Here is a 25255-nt window from a genome sequence, read left to right on the forward strand (position 1 = left end):
ACACTTGATCATTAACATCTTTAATTTTGTATTAATATTAAATATAAAAATTTCACTGTATTAAGTATTCATAAATACGAATCCAACAAGATCACTCATGACTAAATTTAGTCTTATAGATCAGATGTAAATAAATAATTTATCTCATGTTATGAACAGTCCCGACATATCAAATGGGAAAAGCATTTAGAGACGGAGGGAGTATTAATTATGTTGTCGGGTCATTTTTGTGGTACATGTTTATCATTTTATTTAAAGGCAAAGTGCATTTTGTGTAAATATTACACTTCTAAAACATAGTAAAGTATATTTATATTTTTTTTCTGTCATATTTTCATTATATATAAATTGTTAGAGATGAATATTACTCCCTCCGTCCCTCCCAATCTCTATCTAATGAGTTGGGCACGGAAGTTATGAAATATGGATAAAGTAATGAAAAAAAGAAAGAAAAGTTGGTGAAGTGATAGGACCCATTGATTTTTAATGTATAAAAAGAAGATAGTGGAGTTTAGGTAGTGTGAAAAGGAAAGAAGTGAAGAAGTGGTGGGACCCATTGATTATTTTTGGAGAATTTTGAAATGTAAAGAATTGGATTGGCACCCAAAAAGGAAATTGTAAATAAATGGAAGGACGAAGAAAGTAGTTTTTTATACTTATATTTATCGAACATAGTTATTAATCTTTAAATATTATTAAATTCATTTCACAAATAACAGGCATATATCAAAAAAAATTCATGGTGCAATATTTTTATAAAGTAATATAACTAGAATAAAAAGAAATTAAAACCTTGAAAATATAACTCTAATCAATTTTGTCACGGCAGTCAAAGTTATTAAATAGTAAATGAGTAGTGCATTATGTGAGGATCGGAGGGAATTAAATAGCATTTATTTCTTCCACTGTTCAGTTAAATCTCATATGGAGAATAATTAACAAGAAATGGTTTTTCACAGACAAGCCTTCCTTCTGTTGAAGAAAACCATATGTCAGGTGTTATCCGGTCAATGGAAATTATTAGTACTTAAAAGATTGCACATTGCTTTGAAATCTTTGAAGGAGCAGAGAATGAATTTCAGGAATTCTTCTAATTTAGTTGAGACTCCGGTGCATATTCACTTTAGGAGTAATGCTACCTACACAAAATTACAAAATCGTTTACTTATGAATATCTACGAGAATGATATCCTCACTTAAGGAGTAATGAGGAATGCATGCTAACTACACAAAATTACAAAATCAGTTACAGTTTTTTAAGAGAATGATGTGTATAGTGAAGTATAAAGTTACCAAGTATTAATTATGCTGTTGTGTCATTTTTCTGGTACATGTTTATCATTTTATTTAAAAGTAAAGTGCATTTTGTGTACCTACACTTGCAATACTGCACTTCTAAAATATAGTAAAGTGCATTTATATTTTTTTCTGTCATATTTTCATTATACATAAATTGTTCAGATGAATATTATTTGTTATGCTTATATTTATTGAACATAGTTATTAATCTTTAAATATTATTCAATTCATTACACAAATAAAAAGCACATATCAAGGAAAAAAAATCATGGTGCAACATTTTTATAAAATAATATAACTACTATAAAAAGAAAATAAAACCTTTAAAATACAACTTTAATCAATTTTGTCAGGGTTGTCCGAAAATTATTTAAACTAAACTTATTAAAATAGTAAATGAGAAGTGCATTATGTGAGGATCGGAGGGAATTAAATAGCTAGCATTCTAAATTTCAAGTGCATTTATTTCTTCCACTGTTTTCACATATTGAGAATTTATTTTTATCTTTGACAAAATGCAGATTTCATTACTCCAAATCATTCTAATACAATCTCTAACATTAACCGGAACAGAACTCCCGTCAAAACTACGATCAGGGTACATAATTACATATGAGACACATGAGCAAGTTTGTGTGCGGGCATATTCGCAGATCGCTTAATAAAATACAACTTAAGGTTGTTTGCCTCCTTTATTATCTCCCTACACTCCTGAACTACTTGACCAATTCTTGAGCGCATGGGGGCTGAACTTCTGATCATCTGAACTACTACAAGGCAGTCGGATTCAATAGTAACCATAGTCCATCCCATATAAGAAATGCTTAAATTTTCGTGGTCTGCTTGCTGTTTTTTCACAGACAAGCCTTTCTTCTGTTGAAGAAAACCATATCAGGTGTTATCCAGTCAATGGAAATTTTACACTATGTAGCTATAAGAGAGTTGAATAGAGAATATGGCTCAGAAGCCCGAATAAGCAAGCATTTATCCTTTACAGATCGCAAATATTCAAAAAAAAAGAGACAAATTTATGCTTTAAAAGGAAAATTATTCAGAGTACTATACTCCAACAGAAAATAAAGATGAGCTGAAGATATCTGGTAATAGCCTGAAGTTGCAGAGTCAGGCAAGATATCGGTACAAGTTTCTTTGAGTGCCATCCCTCTCCAAATATTCACGCTCAATCAAATCTTCAATTCTTCTTCCAATCACTATAGGGTCCGGCAGAAATCTTGACTGCAGATGCTTTGTGACCTCCACAATGATATCAGTATGATCCAGCACTCGCCTTGATTTCATTATCCGTACTATTGCAGCATCAATATGATGCTTTCGGTTTTTCTCCACCCTCTGCCTTATCTCTAGTTTTTCAGAATCAGAATCCTTTTGAGCAGAAGCAGTTCTTATAGTTAGTTTGTACCTTTTGCCAGTGAAATTTTCATTCACGGAAAATAAGTCCCCCTCACTGACATCCTTGGTGTCCGGATCTTTTTTCAGTACATTCTTTCCCTCGACACAAGCCAAGGAGTGCAGGCTCCTCTTTAAGTCTGATGGAGGGATCTCTGCAGCCTCCTCGATCTCTCTATAGCTATACTGATCAGCATTATTGAACATCATGAGGACACACATCTGATAAGTGGATACAGTCAACTGATGCTCTTGCCCCTTCCCAAAGATTGCCTTCAAGACAGCTGTGCCCATGTTTGTTTGCCAAGACAATCTACGGCCTGCATGAATTCCTAGGTAATAAGAGCGGAACTTCTCACAGAGAGCTGAAATTTCGGCTGGCAGGTTGCAAGTGACAGTGGGCTGGGGAGGCCATGACCCTGTCGTCATAACTTGGACAACCAATGTAGGACTGTCTACCAGCTCAGCATCATGGGACCAATAGAACCCCTGCATTGTTTCTTGAGAAGTTACCATATCCGCGAGCATTCTTTCTAATTTTAATGTGAACTGATATCCAAATTCAGCCTTTAGCATAAGAATCAGACTTCTCTCAGCATTTTCAGAAACATATTTCCCTGACAACAGCCGTTGAGCTAAGTGTTGCTTGTAGTATTTCTCAAAAACATCTTTCTCCTTTAAGTAACGGAGGAGCACCACTATCTTGTTAAGGGCGGCCTCAACATTCTCCTCACTGACTGCCTTCAGACCTTTCCTCAGTGTATGATCCAGAAACAATGAGACGAATTCAGCCGAGTGAGGATTCAGATTAAAGATGCTTTCAAACGACGAATCAAAAGCATTTTGAAATGTCTTATCATCGCTAAATGCCAGATATATTATATTATCATATTTCTCCTTGACATCCAAGAGGAACTTAACAAACTTTACAGGATTTCTTGCCCTTTCCCTATCAGTAACAAGCTGTTCACCGGTTTCTCTGAGGTGAGAAGCCATCACAGCCTCCATCATTGAAAGACCATCTGGAACCCCGCAAAACAAATTGTACATTTTTCTCAGGTCCTCAAGCTTGTCACCCATAAGCATATTCACTAAGCCTGGCGTATCCAAAAGCCTGGTGTTAATATTAGGGGACAGTAAAACGACGTCCCTCCAAAGATCCATGCCAAGCTTAAGTACAGGGGTTTTATGGTTATCTGGAATATAAGTCCTGTCCATGTATCTCAGAATGTCATGGATCTTCTGCAAAGCTTTCTTATGATCAACCCAATTTCTGTGGACTTCCTCCAGAAACAAATCATCTTTGGCCTCTTCTAAACCTTTTGAAATCTCTTTTAGGTGGTCAGTCATAGTGGACTCTACCCCTGTATACAGCATCTCGCCAAAGTTGTGCAATACCATTTCATATGCATCTCTAAGACAATGAAGAAAACATATGAGAAACATCATCTTGCAGACTTTGCAGTCACAAGGCATTGCATATATGAGTCTGTAAACTTCGAGCAGTATCCAGATATCACAATAAATCTTTGCAGATTCTAACATACACAATTTTAATGAAATTTTACGAGCAGAAAGGTAAATGATGCAGTTATAAATGCAATTTTAATGAAATATTGTGAGCAGAAAGGTAAATGGTGCAACTACAAATGCAATTTGAATGAAATCTTACGAGCAGAAAGGTAAATGATGCAACTACAAAGGCAATTTTAATGAAATCTTACAAGCAGAAAGGTAAATGTTGAACATCTTCAACAATGCAAAAAAATTGATGGTAAGAGCTAGTGTGTGTCAAGTAGATCAAAAGCTCAGCAGAAAAACCTAGTTGAACAAAGAGAGTGAGCCTGAGTTGGGAATTAATATGCAAGGTTATTGTTAAATTTCTAGAATGCGTCTCTCAAGTGCAAATTGCTATATATTTAACCTCAGCCCGGTTTCCTTTTTTGTTATGAAATATATCATCTAAGAATTCTGTATCCATTCAATTGTGTATCGTAATAATAGAACAACGTTATAATTGTTCACATGTGATAATGGGTAACATTAGCTTAAAAGTATTACGGCCCGATTTCTTTGTTCGTTATGACATATACTATCTAAGAATTTTATATCAAATTCAATTGTTTATTATTGTCCACGTGTGACAATGGGTAACATTAGTTTAAAAGCTTTACCCCGAGAAACAATTTCCCAAATCAAAACTCCATGTGTCTATAACATAATTTTCCAATAGGGTGATTCTTTAATATCTAATCTTAAATTGTCTCATTTTTATATATCTGCGGACTGATGGAATTAATGGGAAGTCCCAGATATGATAAATGTTTACAGATGTTTCAAGACTAGTAGCAAAATACACTTTAAGCATCTGTTACATGCATGTATCAGAGTGAATAACAATCAACAAGATGGAAGCAACTTTGACAAACATAAACAAGAGAAATGCAGTAGCAAACAATTCACTGGTGCAACTGAAATCAATGTATGAGAGTAAATAAGTGAAAATTTGAGGCTTACCTATAGAGCTCCTCGTAGCTAAGACGAAAAGCATTGTAATTGTAGATTTCATTGATAGCATGCTCCAATTTCTTCCAAATCTTCTCGGCATACTTGGCATCAACAACCTTGCGCCTCTTAAATTTTTGTTCCTTCTGATTATTATCCATCTCTTCAACTCTTAACTCAATCTACTGATGTACCATTTGGAAAATGAACTCGATCAGCACAATCATGTAGTACATAATTGATCAGAAGTTAACTGACTTTAACATAAACACTTTTTTTCAAGTAGAATACAGACACAACACAATCATACCGTACAAAATTCTTATGCATGTAATTAGTAAGTCTAAGAAAGAACAAGAATTAAAGAAATGATCAGAATTTTTTTTTAAACAGATTGTACTTGAGGAAAACACCAACCTGCGCTAGCTCTTTTCAATGTAAATTGGTACTTAAAATATTGAACCTTGCTTTGAAATCTTGTAAGTTGCAGAGAATGAACTCAGAAATCCTTTTAATTTAGTTGAGTAAGTATTCACTTTAGCAGTAATGCTTCCTACATAAAATTACAAAATTTGTTATTTATGGATTTCAAAAAGATGAGATACACGCTTAAGAGTACTCCGTCCGTCCCATTTTAGTTGTCACATTTCTATTTTTGTTGGTCAAATTGACTAATTTTTGACCAAAAATTATGAATCACTTTTTCATTAATTTAAAAAAATGAAAATTACATTTTGAAGTTTATTTAAAATTATTTCTGATGATATATTTTTTAATTTCAGTCAAACTTTAGTCAATTTGACTGGCACAAAACCAGATGTTACAACTAAAATGGGACGGATGGAGTAATGACTAATGCATGCTAACTACACAAAATTACAAAATCAGTTACAACTTTTCTAAAGAGGGATGTGTCTATCCATATCCAAGTATAAAGTTAATTACATAGTATTAATTAAGATGTCGGTAATTTTTCTCGTGCATGTTTCTCATTTTATTTAAATATATTTTAATTTGTTTTATTTATAATTTTTTCTTTCATGTTCTCATTATACATAAACAGTTTAAGATGAATATTATTTTGTTATTTTTTTTTGCCACATGTTATTTTATATTCACCGTACATAGTTATTAATCTTTAAATATTATTAAATTCATTTCACAAGTAACAAGCATATATCATAAAAATTCATGGTATAACATTTTTATAAAATAATATAACTAGAATAAAAGGAAAATAAAATCTTGACAATATAAATATGATCAACTTTGTCATGATAGTCGAAAATTATTTAAACTAATTAAAATTATTAAAATAATAAATGAGAAGCGCAACAAAATAACAAAAGAAATCAAACGACTAATAACTAATTCAAAAAGATACATATCAAAAGATTTTATGTACTTAATCATATTCATAATTTAAAATAAGGAATTACAACAAATCTGCATTATTTATGGTTTATTTTGCTAGCTCCTTTACTTTGAGATTATCTTCAATTTTTAATTTATGTTTAAATATTTAAATTGTAATAACAACCTATAATGGCATTAAATATATGAGGATCAGAGGGATTTTTTTTTTTTTTTTGTCATAAGACTTTCACAGTGAATTGTATCGAAATACAATACCGATGGAATCGAAAGAGCCTTTTTCATACATATAAACTTTCATCTAACCAAAGGGCATGTCAAAAAGTCCCACAAGAAATGAGATAAAAATTTATGATGCCTGAAAAAAAAACACTCGAAAGAAAAAAAATCCGCAGAACTAAGAAGAAAGGAGAACTTTCATTCAAAAAAGTCTATCAACTAACCGAAGGTCATGCAGAGATGGCCCCGAAAATTTAGCCAATAAAACTTTAATGACCGAGAAGAAAACCCAGATGAAGGATAAAAATCCGCGGAAAGGAAAAAAAATAAGGTGGAGAGGAAAAAAGGAGGAAGAAAAAAAGAAACAAGCATGAAAGATTATGCTAGGCACCAAAACAAAGTAATCTAAAATGACATAATCGTTAAAATAACGACAACCAAAATCGCAATATACGATCAATTTCCTCCTACTAGCAATCTAGCATTATTGTTTATAAGATGCATTCTGTTCAATTTCCTCCTATTTCTCATTTGTGACTTCCACATTACAAGTTTGACCTCATTTTGTAAGAACTCCAAGTAAATATTGTTACAAGAAATGTTCAAATCTTCGAATGTGCTTGTTTTGTTTGTCTAATTTATTTATAGTGTTGACCTTTAACCATCAGGATTGGTCTGTATACAAGACTGATCAGCAGCAAGCTTAATGAAGGACTGCACAATCACTATTACTAAGCCTGTGATACAATGAAAACCATACTTCCCTCAGACAAGCTTCCTTCTGTTAAACATATTGCCTGTAATTATGCCATGTAGCTAAAATTGAGTTGATCAGAAAAATGGCTCAAACACCCGAATAAGCATAGAAAACTAATTCTTTACCGCTTGCAAGTTGCAAAGATTCAAAAATATATTTATGTTTAAATGTGAAATAAAATTGGTGTACAATACTCCAACCTTAAACAAGGTGACTTGAAAAAATCTAGTGTCATCCTTGTATATACCTTATTCGTGTCTCCACCAATAAGGGTTCAATTGAAATCTGTACTGCAGATGCTTCATGACTTTTGCAATAAATTTTGTAGCCTGCTTTAACGCGATGGAAGGATATCTGTAGCCTGCTTGATCCCTTTACATCTGTACTGATCAGCACCAATGATGATCATGAGGACACACATCTAATATGTAGATAAATTCAGTTTTTTTTTTTTCTGTGACTTCCCAAAGGTTGCATTTTAAGTCCAAAGTGCACATGTTAGTTAAGCCAAGACAAGAATCTGTGTGTTCTCCTAGAAAATAAGAGCGGAACTTCTCACACAGAGCTGACATTTCAGATGGCAGGTTGCAAGTGACAATGGGCAAGATCTTAATATATATTGTCATTTGTACATTGAGGTAGTTCCGAACTCTTTTTTATTTCTTCACTTCGACGTATCAGTTTTCTTCAAGTAGGCCTGACAATCACAGTGTTCATTAAGCTTCCAAAACTAAATCTTGTAAAACTCATCAAGAAAAGATAGCTCAAAATAATCCCTGTAGGCTGCGTGTCCTAACTCTTACGACATCTTAATTCCTTTTTGTGTTTTATAATATTTGACTCCTGTAATCGGACTGAGACGATATCATCTGATCAAGAAGTCATTTTTTTGGTTTGTGCCACTTCATAGTTGATTAATCTTGCCAAAGTTGTGCAATACCATATTATATGCATTTCTGAAACTTTAAAGAAAACATATTAGAAACATCCTCCTTAGTAATATGAAAAAAGAGATTAAACTGGACAATACTAGCTCATAAAGTGGATTTTATAATCATTTTTTTATTAAATTTCTTTTTCAACATGTATTCCATAATCAATTCATCATGTTATCCCAAGTGCAAGAAGATTTTAGAATTCAGCTAAAAGATCTTGATAGGCATTGGAAGATAAACATAAACAACCATCCCGGAGTGAGTTTACAATTGGATAGGCCCAGCAGAGTGCTTTCACCGTTTGTATTTTTTTCGATCTCCAGTTGCACCTAATTATTTAGTGAAATTCAGACACAACACAATCATACAGTACAAAATTGTTAGAAGGAAAAAAAAGTGAACTGATACAAATAATACTAATATGCATGTAAATAAGTCAAGAAAGAACAAGAATGAAAGAAATGATCAGCAGAAAAATGTTAATAACATTGTAATTAAGAAAAAGGCTAATCCGGGCTAGCTTCTTTAAAGGTGAATTAGTGAAAGACTGCACCTTTCTTTAAAAGTTTTTGAGTTGCAGAGAAGTGAATTCAAGAACCCTTTGAATTTACTCCAGGCTATTAGCACATACTCAACTTAAATAGGTGCCTCACTTGATTTTGTAATTAATCTGGAAAAATTGAATCTTTTGGATTTTTGAATATTAAGAGAAGTGCTAGGTATCTGAATTGGGTATTATAAAAGGTTCATGAATGATGTGGCGGAGAATATACGCTATTTCTATTATCATTCGCGGGTAAAATGGAAGATATTAATTGGCGTGGTTGATGTGAAGGAGGTCAGTCTCATTTATTATCTTCGTAACCGACAATGTCTTTTGCAATTTTTTTTTTCTGGAATCAATTTGAGGTCCCTGACATTTTCCTGTAATGATATCAGGTTCACCATAAAAGATCCTGTAATGATATCTGGTTCACCAAAAAAGATAGATCCACTTTTTCAGAAAAAGAAATGAATAAAATCTACGTGGCTATATAAATATTTTGACATTAACAAAAATCAACGTATTCATTTCGAAAAGAATCTACTGGCAACAGTTTGATTCATATTAGACTCTAACATTTTCATGCTAAGCACCAAATTTCATTTTCATACATAATTTCATTTTCAAACATTCACGAATCATTTTGGCGTCTCTAGCATTTCACATTTAAACGGGGTTATTTCAACAAGACCAAATATAAGGAGATCTCATGAGACCTGAGGGCCTCAACGTACCATCAATTTTGTTCCAACTTTTCAACCCTGCAAAAAGTATTCAAGCCTTACAGCAAAACAAGTGTATGTTGGTCAAGACAGAAGAGTGTACTGTTAGTATTAGTTACCCAGGCAAAATGCATGAGCCATGGAGCTATCAGTTCTGAGTTGTCTATATATAGAGAAACATACCTGCTCAACACAAAGCCATATGAAAAATCTCTTGCATTGTAAAGTCTTAAGTGAGGATTAGAGGGAACTAAACATGCAGCATTGTTGTTTGATTACACTTTATGTTTAGTTTCCTCTAATATCTTACCTGTGGCTTTCACTTCTCTCCGCGTTCATTAAAACTCCTCTTCACCGCACATCTCCTTGATTCTACTGTGTATTGCCCTATGTGAGAATCGCAGGGAATTAAATAGCCAGCATCTTTGTTTATAAGATGCATTCTGTTTAATTTCCTCCGATATCTCATTTGTGGCTTGCACAATATTAGTTTCATCTCATTTCACAAGAACTTCAAGAAATACTAACAAGAAATGTAGCTATAAGAGATTTGACTAAAGAATAAGGCTCAGAATCCCGAATAAGCAAGCATTTATCCTTTACAGATCGCAAACATTCAAAAAAAGACAAATTTATGGTTTAAAAGGAAATATATTCAGAGTACTATACTCCAACAGTAAATAAAGATGAGTTCAAGATATCTGGTAATATCCTAAAGTTGCAGACTCAGGCAAGATATCGGTACAAGTTTCTTTGAGTGCCATCCCTTTCCAAATATTCACGCTCAATCAAACTCTCAATTCTTCTTCCAATCACTATAGGGTCTGCCAGGAATCTTGGCTGCAGATGCTCTGTGACCTCCGCGATGATATCAGTATGATCCAACACTCGCCTTGATTTCATTATTCGTACTATTGCAGCATCAATATGATGATTTCGGTTATTCTCCACTCTCTGCCTTATCTCTACTTTCTTAGGATCAGATTCCTTTTCAGCTGAAACAGTTCTTATAGTTAGTTTGTAACTTTTGCCAATGAAATTTTCATTCACGGAAAATAAATCCCCCTCACTGACATCCTTGGTCTCCGGATCTTTTTTCAGTACATTCTTTCCCTCGACACAAGCCAAGGAGTGCAGGCTCCTCTTCAAGTCTGATGGAGGGATCTCTGTAGCCTCCTGGATCTCTCTATAGCTATACTGATCAGCATTAATGAACATCATGAGGACACACATCTGATAAGTAGATACGGTCAACTGATGCTCTTGTCCCTTCCCAAAGATTGCCTTCAAGACAGCTGTGCCCATGTTAGTTTGCCAAGACAATCTACGGCCTGCATGAATTTCTAGATAATAATAGCGGAACTTCTCACAGAGAGCTGACATTTCAGCTGGCAGGTTGCAAGTGACAGTGGGCTGGGGAGGCCATGACCCTGTCGTCAGAACTTGGACTATAAATGTAGGGCTGTCTACCAGCTCAGCATCATGGGCCCAATAGAACCCCAGCATTGTTTCTTGAGAGGTTATCATGTCCGCGAGCATTCTTTCTGCTTTTAAAGTGAACTGATATCCAAATTCAGTCTTTAGCATAACAATCAGACTTCTCTCAGCATTGTAAGAAACAGTTTTTGCTGACAACAGCCGTTGAGCTAAGTGTTGCTTATAGTATTTCTCAAAAACATCTTTCTCCTTTAAGAAACGGAGGAGCACCACTATCTTGTTAAGAGCAGCCTCAACATTCTCCTCACTGACTACCTTCAGACCTTTCCTCAATGTATAATCCAGAAATAATGAGATGAATTCAGAAGAGCGAGGATTCAGATTAAAGATGCTTTCAAACGACGAATCAAAAGCATTTTGAAATGTCTTATCATCACAAAATGCCAGATATATTATTTTATCATATTTCTCCTTGACATCCAAGAGGAACTTAACAAATCTCACAGGATTTCTTGCCCTTTCCGTATCAGCAACAAGCTGTTCACCGGTTTCTCTGAGGTGAGAAGTCATCACAGCCTTCATCGTTGAAAGACCATCAGGAACCCCGTGAAACAAATTATACATTCTTCTCAGGTCCTCAATCTTGTCATCCATAAGCATATTCACTAAGCCCGGCGTATCCAAAAGCCTGGTCTTAATTTTAGGGGACTGTAAAACAATGTCCCTCCAAAGGTGCATGCCAAGCTCACGTACAGGGGTTTTATGGTTATGTGGAATATAAGTCCTGTCCATGTACCTCAGAATGTCATGGATCATCAGCAACACTGTCCTATTCTTAACCCAATTTTTGAAGACTTCCTCCAGAAACAAATCACCTTCGGCCTCTGCTAAACGTTTTGAAATCTCCCTTAGGCGGTTAGTCATAGTGGACTCTACCCCTGTATACAGCATCTCGCCAAAGTTGTGCAATACCATATCATATGCATCTCTAAGACAATGAAGAAAACATATTAGAAACATCATCTTACAGACTTTGCAGTCACAAGTTATTGCATATATGAGTCTGTAAACTTCGAGCAGTATCCAGATATCACAATAAATCTTTGCAGATTCTAACATACACAATTTTAATGAAATCTTTCAAGCAGAAAGGTAAATGATGCATCTACAAATGCAATTTTAAAGAAATCTTACAAGCAGAAAGGTAAATTATGCAACTTGTCTTTTTCGAAATCTAGATAATATTTTACTCAATCATATGGTACTATCATAAAATTATTATATTAAGAGGGGTGTATTGGATTGGGATTTTAAAGCATTTTTTTGCATTCATCAAATCCGAGGGTATTCGATTGAGATTGTTTGAAATCCATTAAAATCTTGAGGTATTCAATTGGGATTTTAAATTATGCTACAAAATCTGGTGGTATTCAATTGGGATTTTAAATTATGCTTTAAAATCCGATGGTATTCAATTGGGATTGTTTAAAATCCATTAAAATCTGATGGTATTCAAATGCTGACGGATTTTTTTTCATTTCATAAAATGATGGATTTTGTGGCATTCTTCAGTGTATTTTAAGTTTTTTGAAATCCCACCAAATTCAATGGGATTTTGAAGCATTGTACCTAAATCCTATCAACTCTGCGACATTTCATCAAGAATCCGCACAAAATCAAAATCCCATACAATCCATTAAAATCCATAGACTAAAAACAATGCATTAAAATCCCAATCGAATACACCCCCGTAAGTGTAAAGAATAGTACTTATCAACATTATAAAGTATCTAATATCATCTCTAAGAGCATAATAACTGAAATATAAATTTAGAATACTCGGTAAGTTGCCCAAAGCACGCCATTTTACTATAATTACCTTTCACAGTTTTCCCTTGTATCAAGTATATATACCTTAACTGTCAAAGCTATAACAACAAAACAAATCTAATTTCAGGGAAATAATATCTTCAGCAATGCAAAAAACTTGACTATAAGAGCCGGTGCGTGTCAATTAGATCAAAAGCTCAGCGAAAAAACCTAGTTGAACAAAGAGAGGGAGCTTGAGTTGGGAATTAATATGCAAGGTTATTGTTATATTTCTAAAATGCGTCTCTTAAGTGCACATTGCTATATATTTAACCTCAGCCCGGTTTCATCTTTCGTTATGACACATACCATTTAAGAATTCTGTATCGAATTCAATTGTGTATAGTAATAATAGTATAGAACAACGTTATAATTGTCCACGTGTGACAATGGGTAACATAAGCCAAAGTATCAGCGCGATAAACAATTTCCCAAATCAAAAGTCCCTGTAACTATAACATAATTTTCCAATAGGGTGCTCCTTTAATATTTAATCTAAAATGGTCTAAAAATCATTTATATATCTGCAGACTGATGGAATTAATTGGATTCTGTTACATGTATCAGAGGGAATACCAATCAACACGAAAAACAAAACAAAACAAAAATTCCACATAAAATGCAGCAGCAAACAATTCACTGGTGCAACTGAAAATCAATTTAATTAAGAGAATAAATAAGTGAAAGATTGAGGCTTACCTCTGGAGCTCATGGTAACTAAGAAGCCTACCATTGTGATTGTAAATTTCATTGATAGCATGCTCCAATTTCTTCCAAATCTTCTCGGCATACTTGGCATCAACAACCTTGCGCCTCTTAAAATTCTGTTCCTTCTGATTATCATCCATCTCTCCAGCTCTTGGCTCAATCTACTACTGTATCATTCACAAAAAATGAACTAAATCAGCACAATCATGTAGTACAAAATTGATCAGAAGTGAACTGACATTAACATATACACTTTTTTATCAAGTAGAATCAGACACAACAATCATACAGTACAAAATTGTTATGCATGTAATTATAAGTCTAAGAAAGAACAAGAATTAAAGAAATGATCAGCAGTTTTTTTAAAGGTAAATGACTAGTACTTAAAAGATTGCACCTTGCTTTGAAATCTTTGAAGCAGGAGAGAATGAATTCAGGGATTCTTTTAATTTAGTTGAGACTCCGGTACATATTCACTTTAGAAGTAATGCTACCTACACAAAATTACAAAATCAGTTACTTATGGATTTCTACGAGAATGATATACTCACTTAAGGAGTAATGAGTAATGCATGCTAACTACACAAAATTACAAAATCAGTTACAGTTTTTTAAGAGAATGATGTGTCCAGTGAAGTATAAAGTTACCTAGTATTAATTATGCTATCGGGTCATTTTTGTGGTACATGTTTATCATTTTATTTAAGAGTAAAGTGCATTTTGTGTATCTGCACTTGCAATACTGCACTTCTAAAACATAGTAAAGTGTATTTATATTTTTTTTTGTCATATTTTCATTATACATAAACTGTTGAGATGAATATTATTTGTTATACTTATATTTATTGAACATAGTTATTAATCTTTAAATATTATTAAATTCATTTCGCAAATAACAAGCACATATAAAAAAAATCATGGTGCAACATTTTTATAAAATAATATAACTACAATAAAAAGAAAATAAAACCTTGGAAATATAACTTTAATCAATTTTGTCACGCCAGTCGAAAATTATTTAAACTAATTAGAGTTATTAAATAGTAAATGATTAGTGCATTATGTCAGGATTGGAGGGAATTAAATAGTTAGCATTCTAATTTCAAGTGCATTTATTTCTTCCACTCTTCAGTTAAATCTCACATGGAGAATTAGTAACAATCTGCTTGCTGGTTTTTCACAGACAAGCCTTACTTCTGTTGAAGAAAACCATATATCAGGTGTTAACCAGTCGATGGAAATTTTACACCATTGTAGCTATAAGAGAGTTGATCAGAGAATATGGCTCAGAATCCCGAATAAGCAAGCATTTATCCTTTACAGATCGCAAATATTCAAAAAAAGAGAGACAAATTTATGCTTTAAAAGGAAAATTATTCAGAGTACTATACTCCAACAGAAAATAAAGATGAGCTGAAGATATCTGGTAATAGCCTGAAGTTGCAGAGTCAGGCAAGATATCGGTACAAGTTTCTTCGAGTGCCATCCCTCTCCAAATATTCACGCTCAATCAAATCTTCAATTCTTTTTCCAATCACTATAGGGTCCGGCAGAAATCTTGACTGCAGATGCTTTGTGACCTCCACAATGATATCAGTATGATCCAGCACTAGCCTTGATTTCATTATCCGTACTATTGCAGCATCAATATGATGCTTTCGGTTTTTCTCCACCCTCTGCCTTATCTCTAGTTTTTCAGAATCAGAATCCTTTTGAGCAGAAGCAGTTCTTATAGTTAGTTTGTACCTTTTGCCAGTGAAATTTTCATTCACGGAAAATAAGTCCCCCTCACTGACATCCTTGGTGTCCGGATCTTTATTCAGTACATTCTTTCCCTCGACACAAGCCAAGGAGTGCAGGCTCCTCTTTAAGTCTGATGGAGAGATCTCTGTAGCCTCCTCGATCTCTCTATAGCTATACTGATCAGCATTATTGAACATCATGAGGACACACATCTGATAAGTGGATACAGTCAACTGATGCTCTTGCCCCTTCCCAAAGATTGCCTTCAAGACAGCTGTGCCCATGTTTGTTTGCCAAGACAATCTACGGCCTGCATGAATTCCTAGGTAATAAGAGCGGAACTTCTCACAGAGAGCTGAAATTTCGGCTGGCAGGTTGCAAGTGACAGTGGGCTGGGGAGGCCATGACCCTGTCGTCATAACTTGGACAACCAATGTAGGACTGTTTAGTGTTTACCAGCTCAGCATCATGGGCCCAATAGAACCCCTGCATTGTTTCTTGAGAAGTTACCATATCCGCGAGCATTCTTTCTAATTTTAAGGTGAACTGATATCCAAATTCAGCCTTTAGCATAAGAATCAGACTTCTCTCAGCATTTTCAGAAACATATATTCCTTGATAACAGCCGTTGAGCTAAGTGTTGCTTATAGTATTTCTCAAAAACATCTTTCTCCTTTAAGTAACGGAGGAGCATCACTATCTTGTTAAGGGCAGCCTCAACATTCTCCTCACTGACTGCCTTCAGACCTTTCCTCAGTGTATGATCCAGAAACAATGAGACGAATTCAGCAGAGTGAGGATTCAGATTAAAGATGCTTTCAAACGACGAATCAAAAGCATTTTGAAATGTCTTATCATCGCTAAATGCCAGATATATTATATTATCATATTTCTCCTTGACATCCAAGAGGAACTTAACAAACTTTACAGGATTTCTTGCCCTTTCCATATCAGTAACAAGCTGTTCACCGGTTTCTCTGAGGTGAGAAGCCATCACAGCCTCCATCATTGAAAGACCATCTGGAACCCCGCAAAACAAATTGTACATTTTTCTCAGGTCCTCAAGCTTGTCACCCATAAGCATATTCACTAAGCCTGGCGTATCCAAAAGCCTGGTCTTAATTTTAGGGGACAGTAAAACGACGTCCCTCCAAAGATCCATGCCAAGCTTAAGTACAGGGGTTTTATGGCTATCTGGAATATAAGTCCTGTCCATGTAACTCAGAATGTCATGGATCATCTGCAAAGCTTTCTTATGATCAACCCAATTTCTGTGGACTTCCTCCAGAAACAACTCATCTTTGGCCTCTTCTAAACCTTTTGAAATCTCTTTTAGGTGGTCAGTCATAGTGGACTCTACCCCTGTATACAGCATCTCGCCAAAGTTGTGCAATACCATTTCATATGCATCTCTAAGACAATGAAGAAAACATATAAGAAACATCATCTTGCAGACTTTGCAGTCACAAGGCATTGCATATATGAGTCTGTAAACTTCGAGCAGTATCCAGATATCACAATAAATCTTTGCAGATTCTAACATACACAATTTTAATGAAATTTTACGAGCAGAAAGGTAAATGATGCAGTTATAAATGCAATTTTAATGAAATATTGTGAGCAGAAAGGTAAATGGTGCAACTACAAATGCAATTTGAATGAAATCTTACGAGCAGAAAGGTAAATGATGCAGCTACAAAGGCAATTTTAATGAAATCTTACAAGCAGAAAGGTAAATGATGCAGCTACAAAGGCAATTTTAATGAAATCTTACAAGCAAAATATTTGATGGTAAGAGCTAGTGTGTGTCAAGTAGATCAAAAGCTCAGCGAAAAACCCTAGTTAAACAAAGAGAGGGAGCTTGAGTTGGGAATTAATATGCAAGGTTATTGTTATATTTCTAGATGCAAATTGCTATATATTTAACCTCAGCCCGATTTCCTTTTTTGTTATGAAATATATCATTTAAGAATTCTGTATCAATTCTTCAATCGTGTATTGTAATAATAGAACAACGTTATAATTGTCCACATGTGATAATGGGTAACATTAGCTTAAAAGTATCATGGCCCGATTTCTTTTTTCTATATGACATATACCATTTAAGAATCGATTTTGTATCAAATTCAATTGTTTATGATTAAAGTGTGACAATGGATAACATTAGTTTAAAAGTATTACCGCAAGAAACAATTTCCCAAATCAAAACTCCATGTGTCTATCACATAATTTTCCAATAGGGTGATTCTTCAATATCTAATTTAAAATTATCTCATTTTTATATATCTGCGGACTGGTGGAATTAATGGGAAGTCCCTGATATGATAAATGTTTACAGATGTTTCAAGACTAGTAGCAAAATACACTTTAAGATCCTGTTACATGTATCAGAGGGAATAACAATCAACAAGATGCAAGCAACTTTGACAAACATAAACAAGAGAAATGCAGTAGCAAACAATTCACTGGTGCAACTGAAAATCAATGTATGAGAGTAAATAAGTGAAAGATTGAGCCTTACCTATAGAGTTCCTCGTAGCTAAGACGAAAAGCATTGTAATTGTAGATTTCACTGATAGCATGCTCTAATTTCTTCCAAATCTTCTCAGCATACTTGGCATCAACAACCTTGCGCCTCTTGAATTTTTGTTCCTTCTGATTATTATCCATCTCTTCAACTCTTAACTCAATCTACTGATGTACTCGGAAAATGAACTCGATCAGCACAATCATGTAGTACAAAATTGATTAGAAGTGAACTGACTTTAACATAAACACTTTTCTACAAGTAGAATACAGACACAACACAATCATACAGTACAAAATTAATAAGTCTAAGAAAGAACAAGAATTGAAAAAATGATCAGAATTTTCTTAAAACAGATTGTACTTGAGGAAATCACCAACCTGGGCTACCTCTTTTCAAGGTAAATTAGTACTTAGAAGATTGCACCTTGCTTTGAAATCTTTTAAGTTAGAGAGAATGAACTCAGAAATCCTTTTAATTTAGTTGAGTACATATTCATTTTAGGAGTAATGCTACCTACACAAAATTACAAAATTAGTTATTTATAGATTTCAAAAAAGATGACATACTCACTAAAGAAGTAATGACTAATGCATGCTAACTACAGAAAATTACAAAATCAGTTACTGTTTTTCTAAAGAGTGATGTGTCTATCCAAGTATAAAGTTACATAGTATTAATTATGATGTCGGTCATCTTTCTGTGCATGGTTCTCATTTTATTTAAATATATTTTAATTTTTTTATTTATAATTTTTTCTGTCATATTTTCATTATACATAAACAGTTTAAGATGAATAATTTATTTTGTTATTTTATATTTACTGTACATAGTTATTAATCTTTAAATATTATTAAATTCATTTCACAAGTAACAAGCATATATCATGAAAGTTCACGGTATAACAGTTTTATAAAATAATATAACTAGAATAAAAGGAAAATAAAATCTTGACAATATAACTCTGATCGACTGTGTCATGGTAGTCGAAAATTATTTAAACTAATTAAAATTATTAAAATAATAAATGAGAAGCGCAACAAAATAACAAAAGAAATCAAACGACTAATAACTAAATAAAAAGATACATATCAAAAGATTTTATGTACTTAATCATCTTCATAATTATTAATAAGGAGTTGCAACAAATCTGCGTTATTTATGGTTTATTTTGCTAGCTCCTTTACTTTAAGATTATCTTCAATTTTTAATTTATGATTAAATATTTAAATTGTAATAACAACCTATAATGGCATTAAATATGTTAGGATCAAAGAGAATTAAATAACCAGCAATCTAGCATTATTGTTAATAAGATGCATTCTATTCAATTTCTTCCTATTTCTCATTTGTGACTTCCACGGAGGGCGAGAGGGCGACCACCGAGGGCCCATATTTTTAGAGAGCCCAAAATTTAATTATTTATAGTATATATTCTGGTTCAATATAGGTTTTGTCAACTACTCACAATTCTGCGTGTCATTGTACTATATTGCTTTTCAAATTTCACAAAATTAGGCCAATAACATCTTCGGCTAATCCACTTCTCAACATTCAAAAATTGAAAGGCTACAATGTACGTTTCTTACCTTGATTTCATGAGTATAATTCATGTACTAACATATTTAGTTAAATTTGAATTTACAGTATCACAGATGTTTTAAAAGAATTTTTTCTGGGAGGGCCTAAAATTTTATTTTCGCCCCTAGGCCCTCATATGATATGGAACGGCCCTGCAGTTCCACATTACAAGTTTGATCTCATTTTGTAAGAACTCCAAGTAATTGTTACAAGAAATGTTCAAATTTTCGAATGTGCTTGTTTTGTTTGTCTAATTTATTTATAGTGTTGACCTTAACCATCAGGATTGGTCTGTATACAAGACTGATCTGCAGCAAGCTTAATGAAGGACTGCAGAATCACTATTACTAAGCCTGTGATACAATGAAAACCATACTTCCCTCAGACAAGCTTCCTTCTGTTAAACATATTGCCTGTAATTATGCCATGTAGCTAAGATTGAGTTGATCAGAGAAATGGCTCAAACACCCGAATAAGCACAGAAAATTAATCCTTTACGGCTTGCAAGTTGCAAAGATTCAAAAATTTATTTATGTTAAATGTGAAATAAAATTGGTGTACAATACTCCAACAATAGACAAGGTGACTTGAAAAAAATCTAGTGTCATCCTAAAGTTGTATATAAGGCAAGATCGGTTTAAGTTTCTTGCTGTGTCGTCCCCATCCAAGTACTCACAGCTCAATCAAATTGCCTAGTTCTTGTCTCCATCAATAAAGGTTCACCTGGAATCGGGACTGCAGATGCTTCATGACTTCTGCAACAAATTTTGTGGCCTGCTTTTGTTGGGTATTTGAGTTAATTGCTAATAGTGCTGAGAAGATAAAAGAGTATAAAATATATGTAAAAATATATATCTCTTCAACTTAATTACAACAATTTGTATGAACCTATTTATACTTACAGGATGACATACAAAATTAGAAAATAAATTATACATCATTACTATCTAATGGTAGTTAACAAATAATCTTTTTAAACCATATATAAATTAGTGGTTTTTATTTAATATTAAATTTACTAAAAATATGGATGTTCTTCATTATTCAATACTCCTCCTTGAAGAACTTCCTTTGTATGCAGAGCTTATTCCTGAGAATTTCGAACTTTGGTTTTGGAAGTGCTTTAGTGAAAATATCAGCCAGTTGCTCTTCAGTGTTGCAGTGAACTAGACTGATTTTTCCTCTATTTTCAGCTTCTCTCACAAAGTGGTACTTTATTTTAATATGTTTGGTCTTGCGATGTTGAACCGGATTCTTTGCAATAGCAATTGCTGATGTGCTATCACAGTATATTTTAGTTGCTGATTTTTGTTTCTCACCCAATTCTGAGAGTATCCTTCTAAGCCAAATTGCTTGGTTAACTGCTGCACATGCTGCTATATATTCTGCTTCAGCTGTTGATTGTGCAACTGTATTTTGTTTTTGACTTAACCAAGAAAAGACACCATTTCCGAGTGAAAACACATAACCTGAAGTGCTTTTCATATCATCTATTGATCCAGCCCAATCACTGTCTGAATATCCAATCAGTTCAGGATTTTCAGTAGAGTTGAACCATATCCCGTAATTTGTGGTTCCTTTCACATAGCGAAGGACTCTCTTTACTCCTTTCATGTGAGCTTGTGTTGGTTTCTGCATAAATCTGGAGAGAACACTTGTGGCATACATCAAATCTGGCCTAGTAGCAGTTAAGTACAATAAACTGCCTATTATACTTCTATAACGTGTGGAGTCAGCTTCCCCTGAATCATCATCCTTACTCAATTTTTCATTTTGAGCAAGTGGAGTTGAGATTGGTTTACACCATTCCATGTTGAACTTCTTTAAGATGTTTCTTGCATATCTTTCTTGACAAATGAAGATTCCTTCTTTAGATTGATCAATCTCCATTCCTAGAAAATAGTTCATCAGCCCCAGGTCCGTCATCTCAAACATTTTCATCATTTGTTGCTTAAATTTTGTAATCATTGAAAGATTACTTCCTGTGACAATAAGATCATCAACATAAAGAGAAAGAATTAATATATCAGGTCCTTCCACTTTGATGTATAAGGTAGCTTCATTTGGACTTTTCTTAAATCCTTGTTGATGAAAATATTTATCAATCCGACTATACCATGCCCGTGGAGCTTGTTTAAGTCCGTACAAAGCCTTTTTTAATCTTAAGACTTTGTCTTCCTTTCCTTTTATTATGAATCCTGGTGGTTGCTCAATATAAATTTCTTCTTCCAGGAATCCATTTAGAAATGCCGATTTCACATCAAGCTGGTAAATGTTCCATTTACGCTGGGCTGCGAGAGCAAGTATTGCTCTAATTGTGTCCTGTCTGGAAACAGGCGCAAAAGTTTCATTATAATCTACTCCAAACTGTTGTGAGTAGCCTTTCGCTACTAGCCTTGCTTTGTATTTTTGTATTGAACCATCTGGATGTTGCTTGGTTTTGTATACCCACTTTACGCCAATAGTATCCTTGTGTGGTGGTTTATCTACTAAAACCCATGTATGGTTCTTTTCAATCATGGAGATTTCCTCCTTCATTGCATCTCTCCATTCTTTGTGCTGAGCTGCACGCTCATAATTATTTGGCTCATCCGAGACAAAGTAACAAAACTGAACTTGCTCGGGATTTAGATCAGGTATTCTGTCTGTATTTTCATATATATCTGATAGTCTTCGAGTTTTTGTTGGTGGTGAATCAGAAAAACTATCATATTCATACCTTGGTGAGTCTGGATCATCTGAAGTACTCTCAGACTCCTCCTGAAAATGTTGTTCATGTTGACCAACTATTTCATGTGTAGGTTCTGTATTAATTGGTTGAGTCACAACATATCTTTCCTTGATATCATCATGCTCCCAATCCCAAGAAGCATCTTCGTCAAATACAACATCTCTGCTGACTTGAACTTTATTATTTTGTGGGTTGTAAACCCGATATCCCTTGGACTGTGAACTGTAGCCAAGAAATATTCCTTTTTCAGCTTTACCTTCTAGTTTATGACGCTTTTCACTTGGTACATAGATGTAACATATACATCCAAATATTCTCAAGTGACTAACAGATGGTCTATGCCCAGACCATGCTTTAAGAGGTGTTCTTTTATTAACTGCCTTTGTAGGTAGACGATTCTGAAGATATACGGCTGTGTAGACGGCTTCTGCCCAAAACTTATTTGGCAAATTTTTATCTTTCAACATTGATCTTGCCATCTCCATCACGGTTCTATTTTTTCTCTCACTTACACCATTTTGTTGAGGTGTATACGGAACGGTCATTTGTCGATGTATACCTTCCACTTCACAAAATGCTTTAAATTTTGATGAGGTATACTCTGTCCCGTTATCGCTCCTTAGGCACTTGATTTTACAACCACTCTCCTTCTCAACATGGCTCTTAAATTTATTAAAGATATTAAATACTTCCGACTTTTCTTTCAGGAAGTATACCCAAGTCATTCTAGAGTAGTCGTCAATGAACAGTATAAAATACTTGCTATTATCAAGTGAGGAAGTCCTCATAGGTCCGCAGACATCTGTATGTACCAATTCTAATTTCTTTGATGCTCTCCATGCTTGTCCAGTAGGAAAAGATTTTCTAGACATTTTCCCAAACTGACATCCTTCGCATACACCAATAGTTTCTGAAATTAGAGGAAGACCTTTGACCATATTTTTGCTCGAAAGAAATTTCAAGCTTTGTAGATTACTATGTCCAAAGCGCTTGTGCCATAACCATGTTAACTCATTTGTTTTTGCCTGCATTGACTTTTCTTGTATCTTGTATTGCCATTGAATAGGGAAACATTTTTGTAGCATTTTTATGCAAGCAATGTTATTCCCTTCTGGATCATAAATATCACATGTGTCTCCTTCGAAATGAATTGAATATCCATTCTGCATCATTTGAGGAACACTGAGTAAATTCTGATCGAGATTAGGAACGTATAGAACGTCCTTAATGTGTTTTGCTCCTTTCTTTGTTTGAATAGTGATGGTACCTTTACCTTCAGATTTCACCATTTCTCCATTGCCCATTCTTACCGGTACTATAATAGAGGAGTCTATTTCGGTGAAAATGTGAGAGTGTTTGGTCATATGATTAGTACAACCACTATCAACAAGCCATGCATCCTTCTGATTTGTTGAATTTTGACATGCATAAAATAATTTATTCTCGTCCTCCATTGTCTCTGATCTACTTGCTTGCTGATTTTTGACTCTACATTCATCCTCGGTATGGTTGAATTTCTTACAATAAGTGCATTGAGTTTTTCCTTTGTACCAGCAATTCTTTTCAGCATGATTTGTTTTCTTGCAAATCGAACATGGAGAAAATTTGGCTTTTCTCTCAAATTCTTTGAAGTTGCTAGGAATACACTTTCTAGGTGCTCCTCCTCTTTTATTTTGTTTGAATGATGAAGCTTTATGTTTTGACTGAAAAGCTCCTTCACCCGATGTTTCATTTCTTTTTGACATCCTATCCTCGTGGATTTGTAAGGATGCTATCAACTCCGAGATAGTTAACTGCGTGAGATCCTTAGATTCTTCTATCACAGTCACCATTGTATCAAATTTCTCGGACAAACTAACCAGTATTTTTTCAACAACTCTTTGGTCAGTAATATTATCACCATTTGATTTTAATTCATTCACTAACTTTATAATTCGAGAAGAGTAATCCTTAATTACCTCTCCATCTTTCATCTTGAGATTCTCGAATTCACGTCTCAAATTCTGAAGCCTTATTTTTGTCGTTTTCTCATTTCCCTCGAATTCAGCTTTCAAGATGTCCCATGCTTGTTTTGCTGAGGTAACATGTTACATATTTGATGATGTCACAGGTATCTAACTTGTTTAGTGTGCAGAAGCAAATATCAGAGTTTAGCTGGAAATCAGAGTTTAACGACTGCCAGCTGGATCAGAGTTTAAGCGATGATCAGAGTTTACAGGCGGCTGATTTTCAGGAGCATATCTGACTAAGTAAGGAAGATAAAGATCAAGAGAGATTGTGCAGATCAGGACAGCAGAAGGATAGCTACTGATTAGATTATATTAGGAAGCAGATAATTATAAATCAATCAGTAGATATCATGTAACTGTGTATATAAACACAGCTTAGGGTTTACTCTAGATGAGTTATCGATTGAGTATCATTCGTGTAACCTAGCAGCTCTTAGTGATAAAGTATAAATCACTAAGAGATTATTTGTAAACTACTGAGATTTGTGAATAAGAGTTTATTGGATTATTCTCTTATATCTGTGTTTCTTTTGGATTGTGTTCACTATATTATCACATATATAGTGAGTTTATTCGGCCTAACAAGTGGTATCAGAGCCAGCTCTGTTGATATACCTACAGTGAGATCTTAATCACACAATCATGTCTGAGAAATCACAAAACAGTAGATATGAGTCTCTTAGGGTTCCGGTCCTCAGGGCATCGGAATATTCTGTCTGGAAAGTAAGAATGATCATGTTTCTGGAATCTACAGATCCAGAATATCTGGATAGAATTTATGATGGTCCACACATGCCAACAAAGCTCTCTGTTGCAGTGGGAGATGAACCCCAGAAGATGATTCCTAAAGAGAAGAAGGACTATACTCCAGAAGACATCTCATCTATC

General features: G+C 34.2%; 2 protein-coding genes and 1 pseudogene across 2 annotated transcripts; all 3 read right to left on the minus strand.

Moving 5' to 3' along the window:
- Window positions 1-2421: 2421 nt before the first annotated feature.
- On the minus strand, window positions 2422-4107 carry LOC135149707 (cullin-3A-like). The gene has a single exon (XM_064085505.1). The coding sequence runs from the start codon at window positions 4105-4107 to the stop codon at window positions 2422-2424; it is 1686 nt and encodes a 561-aa protein (XP_063941575.1).
- Window positions 4108-10488: 6381 nt separating this feature from the next.
- LOC108202001 (cullin-3B-like) lies at window positions 10489-13916 on the minus strand. The gene is made up of 2 exons (XM_064085506.1): window positions 13768-13916; window positions 10489-12187 (listed from the first exon to the last, which is right to left on the minus strand). Exons 1-2 carry the CDS (start codon window positions 13914-13916, stop codon window positions 10489-10491), a joined length of 1848 nt encoding a protein of 615 aa, XP_063941576.1.
- Window positions 13917-15224: 1308 nt separating this feature from the next.
- LOC108201713 (cullin-3B-like) lies at window positions 15225-18189 on the minus strand (annotated as a pseudogene).
- Window positions 18190-25255: the final 7066 nt, after the last annotated feature.

The sequence above is a fragment of the Daucus carota genome, chromosome 9 (assembly GCF_001625215.2).
Source record: "Daucus carota subsp. sativus chromosome 9, DH1 v3.0, whole genome shotgun sequence".
NCBI lineage: Eukaryota > Viridiplantae > Streptophyta > Magnoliopsida > Apiales > Apiaceae > Daucus > Daucus carota.